This window comes from Macrosteles quadrilineatus, unplaced genomic scaffold (genome assembly GCF_028750875.1).
Source record: "Macrosteles quadrilineatus isolate MER2022 unplaced genomic scaffold, UCM_ALF_1.0 Scaffold_1__1_contigs__length_201487025, whole genome shotgun sequence".
NCBI lineage: Eukaryota > Metazoa > Arthropoda > Insecta > Hemiptera > Cicadellidae > Macrosteles > Macrosteles quadrilineatus.
This window is the reverse complement of record NW_026542594.1, coordinates 72,994,590-73,007,074: the sequence shown is the minus strand read 5'-3', so window position 1 is coordinate 73,007,074 and position 12,485 is coordinate 72,994,590. Positions and strand designations below refer to the sequence as shown.

Genomic DNA, 12,485 nt, shown 5'->3' with positions numbered 1-12,485 from the left:
AACTGAATCAATAAAAGTACTTCAATTAAAATACATATTATTATCAACATGCATAAACTATAGTTCAGATTATATATCATCTCCCAATCATATTTGCAAAACCTACTGTGGTGTTTTAACCAGTCCCCACTAACAAAAGCATAAAATGAAAATTAGTGTAAATACCTGCTTCTTGAAATCCAAATTGTTGCTGTTATGACGCAACTAGTTTCAAATTGTCACGAAATCATCTTCGGGCGTCCAGAATGGGGACAGCTGACTGATAACAAGAACAAAGGAATGACGTCACAGCGCCAACCGACCACGTTGACCGGCAGTCTAGACGCTACATCCATCCGGCCGTGACGCATAATCCTCACCGGTGTTACCATTTTTAGCTTTTACTCGTTAAATCGTACTTTTTTCGTTTCAATGTTCGTGTCTGTGTTTTTGTTCATAACCGTGACCATGTTCATGTATGAACGTATGTGTGTATTGACGACCTTTTGATGAAGTGATTTGACATCCTCTGGACGCCCGAAGATGACTTCGTGACAAGTCAAAACTAGTTGCGTCATAACAGCAACAATTTGGATTACAAGAAGCAGGTATTTAAACCAATTTTTATATTCAACGTAATCCGGAGGCTAACATCAACAATGAAAATAAAATGAAAGGTCCTAAAGAAGTTAACTTTGAGTCATAACAAGAGTAGTTTAAAAGTTATAACTGTGATACTGTAAATAATTTTATATCGTTTGATATTATACAATTGTTTTACAATTTTGCCAATCTATCTGTTACTTTAAATGTAAATGTATTTTTACTATTTAATGTTTTGTTTTATAGAACCTTTAGTATTCTCAACTTTATTAATAACTAGCTGGCCCGACAGACGTTCCTGTCCTAATGTGGTTTTATGTCATATGCTCGTTCCTTTTCAAGATGAGCTCGTTCGCATGGCTCAATCGCGTACTGGTTGGAAGTTCGTTCGCTATGCTCACTCACCTTTAGGTTGGAGCTCGTTTGCTGCGCTCACTTGCCTTCGGGTTAGCTCGTTCGCTACGCTCACTCACCTTTAGGTTGCAAATTAGCTGTTGTCATAAATTTAAAAAAATAATAGTGCTGCACCCTGTTGGTAAACCTATTAACTTTTTAATGCTATTGGACATCACAGAATCAAATTGTTTAGTTGAACCATAGACAAAAAGAATTAAATATAGACTGTCAGCAGTGCTGCTGTTACCATGGTTACCATTGGTTCCGGTGCACACTGCTATAGTTTACGTAGCGCGTACGCCGTAACTACAAGGCGCTTCAAACGGTTTGCGCCGGAACCTATGGTAACCGGAACCAGCTGTTAAGATTCTTTAATTCCATTTAAATATGAGTACTCATAAGGTTAACATGGGACACTCCAGAGCCACTGGGGCAGAGCCCTATTGACGGATCTGCACCAAACTTCACTTAAACCATCCTCTGAATAATGCTTAATACTGTAATGCCTGAAAGTTTCATTACAATCTGTCGAGCAGTTTTGGAGTCCATAAAGGACAAACAAACATACTTTTATTTTATATATATATATAGTGTAAGAAAGGGGAATGTAAGAAGGGGGTGTAAGAACAGTAGCCAGCTGACGTGAGCTAGGCGATGACCGGTAGGGCAGACTTCCAAGAAACATCGTTAACCTATAAGCCACACTCCCTATCGGTAATCAACCAATGAGAAGGGCTAATGAAGAAGATGGAGGGGTCAGGAGTCTCGGAGCTGGAGGAGCATGGGTCCTCCAGCTCCGAGACTCCTGACCCCTCCATTGTTACAATAGATCCCTTTCTTACAATAGATAAACCTATTTCAACATACAATATCAATTTTAGGAAATTCCTAGTATGGTTGGAAATATATTGGCATAAGTGAAGTTTGATTTGTGTAATGTTTTTTTAAAAACACAATGTGTTATATTTTACCTAATTTATTATTTGTTTAATTTGTTTCTACTTCTTGAAAATCTCAGTTAACTGAGAGGCGGGGAAATCATTTTGTTCTAAAATGAACTTGAAAATTCTAAACAATACTTTTTTCTGTTGGTTTACTTAAAGTCTATAATGTTCTACTATGAATACAAAACTATAATATAGGCCTAGTATAAATTTCCAGTCTCACCCTAAAAAACTATGATATTTAACAGTTGAATTTTTATAATGTATCGACACATTATTTTTAATTTGTCACCAAACTGATTCTCGAATTTTAGAATAAGTAGTTGCAAGAGTACGCAAAACTGCAGCGAGTCCTTGAAAATGCTTGTGCAATGATATAGTTTCAAATGATAAAATAAAACCTTACCAAAATTTTATTAACAGGACCAGAGGACCAATATGGGCATGGTGTTTCAATTGTAGGAGGCAAAATATTCAAATCAAATTAATTTATAATTTCCAATAGATTTTGGGTTCCCTTAAAAACAATTATATAAAACTGTCTGCAAACGTCGATTAAACTAATTTTATAACAAAACTTAGATTCTTCTGTTGCTCTTTAGGCGACTATTTTGCTCACACAAGGAAGTCCAAATTTATATCTTAGTTTGAACAGCGTCATCTTGTCCAAGAGCCATACGCGGTAGGGAGAAAGGTGAAGATAGCTGGTTGCAGAGTATTTCATGACAGGAGCGGAAGAGAAGATATTTGGAGTGCAGTTATTGTGATGAATGATACCATTGGCGCCATAATGGTTGCTCAGGAAACAAGTGGAACGTGTGTTAGTGTTAGGTTAGAGCAGAATGGAAAGTCAATGCACGTGATCAGTCTTTATTGTAGGCCGTCGGAACCCATTGAAGGTCACTTGGCATGGTTAGCTGATATAATAAGGAAGAAAGGAAATAAAGAAGTTGTTTGCGGAGGGGATTTAAATGCAAAATCGGGATTGTGGCTCAGTGGTTCAACGGATGAGAGAGGGTCGAAGGTGGAAGATGTTGTAATTGCTTGGGATCTGCACGTGGTGAACAATTTTAGTAGATGGGCGACTTTTGAGAACACGCAGGGAGGAAAATCGAACATTGATGTGACGATTACGACGAGGGATCTTACAGGAAGAATAGAGGATTGGATGGTTCATGAAGAGACGCTAAGTGATCATAGGCTTATAACAATGAAATTGCGAAGGGATCAAATTAATCGGAGACATGAGAATGAACAGAGACAAGGGTCATACTGCTTAAGGAATGTAAATTGGGCAAGATTTGATGAAGCCTTACAAAGAGGTATACAAGCGATGGATGTTGAAATGGCTACAGCGGAAGTTCACGCGGAAAAGATTACGGAAATGACGTGCAATCTGATGGAGGAGCAGTTTCCAAAAGCGAAAGTAGGAACAAAGAAGGTGTACTGGTGGACAGAGGGGCTAAATGAATTGCGATTGAAGATGAGAAGGAAAAGTAGGATCTGGAATAGGACAGGAAGGGAAGATGATAGGAGAGCGTTTGTTAGATCAAGAACAGATTACGTTTGGGGAATCAGGAAGCAAAAGAAGAAGATGTAGGAAAAGCTAATTGCGGAGGAAGAGGGCGACCCGTGGGGAAAGGTCTATAAGATTGCTGCAGAGAAGCTGAAAAAGGATACTGTGCTGGTTAGCCTGGAAAAAGAAGACGGCACAATGACGGAGACAGTGCAAGAGACCCTAGAGAGAATGATACAAGGATTGCTGCCAGATGATAGGGAAGAGGAGGATACAGAGGAACAATCAAGAATCAGAAGTAGGATGACTGATGAAAGCACTGGAACAGATGAGGAAGATTTCACTGAAGGAGAGCTAAATGCATGCGTTGCACTGCTGAAGGATAGGAAAGCGCCGGGAATGGATGGAATAAAGAACGAAGTAGTAAAGAGAATGTTTGGAAGAATCAAGGGGACGCTGTTGAACCTGTACAACAAGATGCTGAGAGAAGGCAGGTATCCTGATGTGTGGAAAAAAGGAATCGTCAAAGTTTTTCTAAAGAGCGAGGAAAAGGACCCAAGTAAGGTAAAATCGTACAGGCCAGTAACCCTCTTACCTGTCTTAGGAAAGTTAGGCGAAAGAATTATAGTGAAAAGGATGAAAGAATGGATGGATAGGGAAAATAGGGCAAATCCACTGCAATATGGATTCACGGAAAGTGTCGGAACTGTAGACGCACTTCTGGATATGAGAAGAGAAGTAGAAGAGACAGATGAAAAGTACGTAGTAGGCTTGTTCCTGGATATTTCTGGAGCCTTCGACTCCGCCTGGTTGCCAGAGATTCTGAGAGTTTTGAGGAGATGGAGATGTCCGAACAACATCTACCGATTGGTAAGGGACTACTTCCGAGGCAGAACCGTGACACTAAGAGCTGGCAACGGAGAGGTGAACAAGAACATCACTAAAGGATGCCCCCAAGGGTCTGTGGTGGGCCCTCTGTTGTGGAACATCCTGTTCGATGGGTTTTTGCGGCTGCCTTTCGAGGAAGGTATCTCCGCGAGAGCCTATGCGGATGACGGACTGCTTTTGGTGAAGTCGAACACAAGCCCTGATCTCATGAGGAAGGCATCAAGAGCCTTGGAACTGGTCACTAGGTGGGGGGAAGACAGGAAGATGACTTTTTCGAGGGAAAAGACAGTGATGGTGCTCCTGAAAGGAAGGTTGGTTGAAAGATTCATCCGTGTCGACATGGGAGACGTGACAATTCGGTGTTCAAATGAGACAAAGTACTTAGGAGTCGCAGTAAGAAGTGGATTGAAATTTGCAGGACATTATGAGCAAGTAATCGACAAGACTATGAAGGCATTCGGAAAGTTAAAAGGACTGGCCAAGGCAAACAACGGCATGAGATGCGAGAACTTGAGAAGATTGTACATCGGTGCGCTTGAACCAATGATGCTGTACGGCTGTGAGATGTGGGGCCAACGAATGAGGGGACAAGGTGAGAAGTCTAAGTTGATGAGTCTGCAGAGAAAACTGTTGTTGGGTGTGATCAAGGGCTACAGCACGATATCCCACGAAGCTGTCCGAGTGATTGCCGGGGTCATCCCGCTTGACTTGATGGTTGAAGAAAGGATTAAGAGAAGAAGGGACAAAGAAGAAGGTATCGACATCAAGGATAGCATGAGGATCCGAAGAGAAGAAACACTCGTTGACTGGCAGAGACGGTGGGAGTCTAGCACAAAAGGAAGGGAAACCTTTGCGTTCGTTCCGGATGTGAGGTTCAGAAAGAAAGTCCATTGGGAAACCGATCACTACACGACACAGTTCGTCAGCGGGCACGGCAACTTCAAGGCAAAGCTGAAAAGTTTCAACCTTGTCGATGATGATCATTGCACTCATTGCGGAGAGCTGGAAACATCGCAGCACGTACTGATGGAGTGCCCATTCTATGAAGAAGAAAGAAGCGACATGAGGGAATTCCTCCAACAAACGACATGGGATTGGGAGAAGATCAACTTCTTGAGAACAAAAGAATCTGCGCTGGAGTTTGCCAGAATGTGCCGAAGGATAGGGAAGAAAAAGCATGAATTTGAAAATGCAAGAAGACAGGCTGGAATTTGAAAAGAAAAATGTTAGGAAAGAAAGATAAGAATTAGGAAGATTGGAAGAAAGAAAAAAAAAAAAAATCCGATGACCCTAGTACAGAGGGTACTAGGTGAGGGGAGAGGTGTTGGTTAGGCACAGAATGTGCCTGGAAGGACATGGATTGAAGCTGACAGCAGGAAGAGGAATCCGAAGATATTTCAAGTCTCTGACTTAAACCAGGGGTGGTGGAGGGACCGCTGGGCTTCGGCCAAACACCTCTCTCTTGAATCATATTTTAGATAAATATCAATCGGGTTATCGATTTCATTTCAGCACTCAAACTGCAATAGTCAAGATCACAGATGATATTAGACGTACTTTAGATAATAAAAAAGTATGCTTGTAATGTTACTTGATTTCAGCCGTGCTTTTGGTTCTGTTAATCATTTTGTTGGTTGTTGGTTGTTGATTTATATTTTAGAATCATATAATTTTGAAAAGTCTGTTCTTATCTGGTTTATGGATTATTTAAGCGATAGACAGCAAAGTGTTAAAAACTCAAGCAGGAAACTTTTCAGAGTGGCGTTCTAATAGTGTAGGAGTTCCTCAAGGATCCACATTGTCAGCTATACTTTTTTCCACTTTATATTAATAAAATTGGTAGTTCTCTTATTTTTTGTAATTACATGATCTACGCAGAAGATATGTAGGCCTAACTTTATATAGATTGTAATATTAATTCCGTTGATGATGCAGTACGTTCAATGAATGCAGATCTGACAACATTACATCAATGGTGCACAAGTCATGGACTGCAACTTAATATATCTAAGCTTAAGCCTATATTGTTTGAGTCATCACATATGTTACCTCTAGTACAAGCAAATAACTTGACACCTTTGCTAATAAATAATGTTCAATTAAATTTAGAAACAAACATTGTTAATCTAGGTTTAAGGATGTGAAATGATTTATCGTGGTGTATACAAGTTGATTCTGTTTATAGAAAGGTATTTCAATGTTTATATAAGTTTAAAAGATTGTGTTTTAATCTGCCTACACATATAAAGAAACTGATGGTGACATCTTTAATTTACCAATATTTGATTATGCAAATGTAGCCTATTGCAAACTTAATAATGAATTAACAAATAAGTTACAAAAGGCACTGTTGAGTGCAATTTAATATTTGCCATATGTCTGTTTTTAATGTTATACTTCAATGATGAATACCAGATGGTTAAATTGTTAAATGTGTTGTTAAAAACAATAATAGTCTAATCTATGTCTTCTTTAGTTGGTTCAATTAAAAGTGTTGAGTTTAATAATTCAGTTTGCCCTTTTATTTTAATGAGCTAGGTATTTTAATTTAGTGTCCAGGGAAACCACATATTTACAGGTTATGGGCCCAGGGCTGTTTAAATACGGAATTTGTTAATATTTTTTTTACCTGGCTAATCAAATTTAATTAATATGGCAACTGAACATGAAAAGTATCGAATACCATTGTTTGATGGAACCAATTTCAGCAATTGGAAATTTAGAATTGAAACTCTGCTGGAGGAATTAGAATTATTGTCTTTCTTTCGTAAAGGAATCTTATGTTACCAAAGTTGAATTACTGGAAGAAGACACAGATGAACAACGAGAGAGGAATGAAGCAAGGGTGGTGGAATTAGCAAAACACGATCGGAAGTGCAATTCACAGATTATACAACGTATTGCTGACAGCCATTTGGAATATGCAAAAGACATGGCAACTATGAACTATGGCAATCTCTCTGCAACACATTTGAAAGGAAAGGTATTGCTAACCAACTTCTACTAAGGAAGCAGTTACTAACAATGAAGTTTGATGCGAAGAATGACGTTTTAAATAGTCACTTTCTGAAATTTGACAAAGTGATAAGAGAGTTACGTTCTACAGGAGCAACTGTCGAGGAATCTGACATTGTTTGTCATCTACTACTGACCATGCCCAAAGAATATGACGCCGTTGTCACGGCCATAGAGACTCTATCAATGAAGGACTTATCTCTAAGCTTTGTGAAGGTCAGACTGCTGGAAGAGGAGACAAAGAGGAGGGACGTTGGAAAAATTGAATTTGATTGTACATCACACCCTACTGCCTTCCAGTCTCAACAAGGGAAAAAGAAATATTTTCCAGGAAATCAAGGAACTTCTTGCAACTCGTTCAATTTCACTTGTCACAGATGCGGAAAGCTTGGACACAAACGAGCTAACTGCAGAGTCAAATTACCACTGAACCCAGCAAAGAAAAATAATTCTGCGAACGTGGTCGACACCAAACAGGAAGATGCATTTTGTTTTGGAACATCAAGTGAAGACTGTTCAGCAGATACCATAAATTGGATATTAGACTCTGGAGCAACAGAACATCTGGTTAACAGCAATGAGGTATGTCTCTCTAACTTTAAGAAATTAGAACAACCTATTAAAATCAAAGTAGCCAAGTCTGGAACTTATCTTGAAGCAAAATGGAAAGGGGAATTGTATGTCACTAGTGTTGTGGAAGGGAAGGAAATTAAAATAACAATCAAAGATGTTTTATCTGTACCTGGAATTAGTTACAATTTACTTTCAGTAAGAAAATTGGAAATGAATGGTTTTTGTGTTATCTTTCAAAATTCATTTGGCTTGATTAAGAAAGATAATCAAACTTTTGCGGTTGCAAAAAGAAACAATTCTCAGTTATATATGTTAAATTTTTTGCAACACAAAGCTTTGTCAGCGTCTTCAACTGAAACAGAAATGAAGCTGTGGCATGACAGGCTTGGTCATTTGAGCTATAGTTGTATTAAAAGTCTCAGGTCACAGGTAGATGGGATGGAGTTAAATACTTCAACATTACCCATAGAAAAGTGTTCAAAGTGTGTTGAAGGGAAACAATCACAATCTCCTTACAATCAGAACAGGAGACGTGCCACCAGACCTCTTGAGTTGATTTACAGTGATTTGTGTGGTCCAATCTCACCAGTTTCATTTGACGGTAAGAAATATATCATCACTTTTATTGACGACTTTACTCATTTCACGGTGGCCTATGCTCTAGAATCGAAGACGGAAGTCACAAGATATGTCAAGATGTATCATGCTTTGGCTACATCTCATTTCAATCTAAAGATTAGCAGATTTCGTTGTGACAATGGTCGTGAATACATGTCAAATGAGTTGAGGCAGTTTTTTGAGGAGCAAGGAATTCAGTATGAGTTCACAATGATATATACTCCTCAACAGAACGGTGTCTCAGAACGAATGAACAGGACTATTGTTGAAAGGGCTCGTTGTTTAATACTTAATTGTGAATTAGGTAAGACATTTTGGTCAGGAGCTGTTCGAACTGCCGTATATCTAATCAACCGAAGTCCGACATCAGCTTTAGGAGGAAAGATCCCTGCTGCTTTATGGTACAATAAGAAGCCTAATCTTAGTAAGTTAAGAGTTTTTGGCTGTGCAGCATATTTGCTGTTACCTAAGGAATTAATATCAAGTAAATTTGACAGCAAGTGCTTGAAGTGTTACTTTACTGGATATTGTCCTAATGGTTATAGACTGTGGTGTCCTGAAGAAGGAAAAATAATCACTGGAAGAAATGTTGTGTTTTATGAGGAAAAATTTAATTTTGAGAGCACACCAATTGAAGACTGGATTCCCGATCATGTACATGAATCCAGATCAAGTAAAAAGGAAGACAAGAACAAAGAAGAACCCAGATCATTGTCTGATGAAAATCAAAGAATTTCTATACCAGATCTTGAAGAAGAGGAAGAAGTAATTGAAGATCATGTAAGTGAAGAAGAAACAATAAGACACTCTACCAGAAAGAGGAATGTGCCAAGATACTTACAGGATTATGCAGTTCTTGCTCTGAATGCTGAATCCTTTGTCGATGATGTACCGCAAAGTTACAAGGATATTGCAGCACGTGATGATAAGGATCATTGGTATCAAGCTGTAAAGGAAGAACTTAACTCTATAAAGGAAAACAAAACTTGGACTTACACTGAACTACCACCTGGAAGGAAAGCTATCTCCAGTAAATGGGTTTTCAAATTGAAGAAAGACATGGACGGAAATATTGAAAGATACAAGGCAAGACTTGTTATCAAAGGATGTTCACCGAAGAAGGGTTTTGACTATGAAGAAACATATGCTCCAATGGTTTGTCTTGCAACAGTTAGGGTGTTGCTGGCTGTAGCAAATGAACGTGGATTAATTCTTGAACAATTAGACGTCAACAATGCTTTTCTTCATGGGGAGCTGAAGGAGGAAATATATATGTCCATTCCTGAAGGAGTTAAAGGAACACCTGGCTCCGTTTGCAAATTGCAAAAGGCACTATATGGCTTGAAACAGGCACCATTAGCATGGAATCAAGCTATTCATTCGTTTCTCATTTCTTGAGAAAGATGTTAGGATTGTTTGTTTGTTAATTGTGTCAAATGTAAAATTATTAAATTGAGGAGGGGTGTTGAGTGCAATTTAATATTTGCCACATGTCTGTTTTTAATGTTATACTTCAATGATGAATACCAGATGGTTAAATTGTTAAATGTGTTGTTAAAAACAATAATAGTCTAATCTATGTCTTCTTTAGTTGGTTCAATTAAAAGTGTTGAGTTTAATAATTCAGTTTGCCCTTTTATTTTAATGAGCTAGGTATTTTAATTTAGTGTCCATGGAAACCACATATTTACAGGCACAAAACGCGTGCATTCGTTACATTTATAGCTTAGCTTGGGATCAACATGTAACACCTTAAATACACCTATAAATATCTTGGACTTTTAAAAATAAAGGAGAGAATTAAAATAAATGTTTTAAAGCTATCTGTAAAAGTTCATAAACATAAAAAACTAGAATATTTGTATGAGACTTATTTTAGAATGAGTAATGTACATATGAGAAATACTCGCTATACTGATATAACATTAAAATTACCAATTCATAGAACCGTTATGTACAATAGATCTTTTCCCGTCACTTCAATTTCATTAATCAACTTTATGGAAAAAGAAGTACGCCAGAATAACGATGAAAGAGATGCAGTATTATTAAGAAAATATAAAATGAAACTTAGATAGATATTGATGTTGTAGGCCTATTATTTTGGTAGTTTTAAGACTTTAATTACACTTGTAATAAAAATTTTTATTCATTATGTTTAGTTTATTTTCAAACTTAAGTTTACCGAATTGTAAGTATCATGTTAACTTGTTAAAAGTTATGTTTATGCCATAAGAACATTTTTGTTTGTATAAAAGTTGAAAATGATGTTTAGTTTTTAGGAACAAGTTTTGTTAAATTGTATCTTTAGTTGAAAATTATTTTAGTTTATAAGTAGAAGTTTTGTTATATTCGATCTACTCACATAATGTATTAGGCTATTACTCACAAAATGTAAATTTGTATGTGTGTTTTTGTAGCCTGTGAGGTGGAGTGGACCTTTGGTCTAAACCTTCACAGGTAAAATAAACAAGTTATCTAGTTATCTTGAAACTTACCTTCTGATACTTCACAAATAATTCATCCATTACTTCTAAATCTGTCTTGACAGACATTTTAAGTTTTTCAAAATCCTTCTTGAGTTCATCATAAGGCCGGAATGTTTTCTTAACTTTTTGTATTTCCTGAAAATAAATACCAAACAATGGAGTTCAACAATATAGGTTTTTGCGAAATCTATAAATTACTTGAGGCATAGTTTTATTAAAAATAATTAAGTTTTCTTACTAGGCCAATATTATAGTATCAAAAATCTATGTACTGTACAATGTACATATTTCAACCTGAATTGTTATACAAGAGCTAATGAGAAAAAAAATTTAATTTTTTCATAATGAACACATTATTATTGATAGTTAAAGATTATTTTCATGCACTATCAAATTATTCTTTCTATCGCCATAAAATTCTAGAAACTGTTTTAAACTTTATTGTAACTTGTTTTAAAGTTGATTATAAGACCCACAATATTTGCTTCTGTATTATCACCTCGTTGTGAAATACAGGCATATAAACTAGTTTATGATATTTTTTTCCTGAGTTAACTTTTTGATTATTATCATAGATTTTTTATATTACACCATGAAAAGAGATAATATATTTTTAATGGCGTGAGATGGTATTTAATTTTGCTGTTTGAACCTTTACATTTTTTAAATAAGTTTTCCAATTGTTTTCCAATTCCATCAGATGGAACTCTACAGAATATTGACAACAGAACAGTATATTATGTTTTTAACGAAGAGAAACATCGACTGGCTTTAAGGAAATAAGTATTGGTCACCCAGAAACTGACTCCGTTCTTCTTCCTATAGTAGAAAAAAGGTTTGACAACATTCTGCAAGTTGGCACAAATTCAACAAGAGTTAAAAACTAAGTGTCAAATCATGGATTTGATAATCATCCTTCACTCATATTTGGGTCAAAATACGCACATAGTGGCGTCCCCATCTTAAATAATTAATTGATTGACAAGTTGGAACCAACAATAAACCATTAACTTAACTGTTATTAGCAGTTTTTAACCAACCAGCAATCTGGAAAGTTGATTTTTCTGTCACTATTTTGTTAAACAGCTGGCTACTACTATTTTTTTTTTTAACATGAAGATTTACTAGAAGGGCTTATTTAACTACAAAGAGAACTTTCTTTCTATCACTTTTACATTTATTGTTATTGTTTTGTAAGTATTGAACGTGAGTTGACCTGTTAAAAGTTTTACAAAACCACAGGATCCATCTATTCCACTATAGTATATTGAAGCGTTACTATGCACCAAATGGTTTCAGAGAAAATTCCAAAATATTGTGAATTTAAAATTCCTATATTATTCTAATGGAGAATAATTTAAATGTTGTATATTGCTTGTTTATGAACATATTTTGATCAAATTTGGAAAATGCATTTATTTCATGCTAAACTATTAACATTAAAAAAAAAAAAAACACTTCTTT

At 36.5% G+C, this 12,485-nt stretch overlaps 1 protein-coding gene across 2 annotated transcripts in view; it reads right to left on the bottom strand.

Annotated features, from left to right (window-relative positions):
* The window catches only part of LOC128983584 (nucleotide exchange factor SIL1), a 161,565-nt gene that overhangs the window by 124,864 nt on the left and 24,216 nt on the right, over positions 1-12,485 (bottom strand). For both annotated transcript variants that reach the window (XM_054402918.1, XM_054402917.1), the window contains exon 3: positions 11,031-11,156. In XM_054402918.1, coding sequence (XP_054258893.1) covers positions 11,031-11,156 — 126 coding nt within the window. The remainder of the gene's footprint in view (positions 1-11,030; positions 11,157-12,485) is intronic.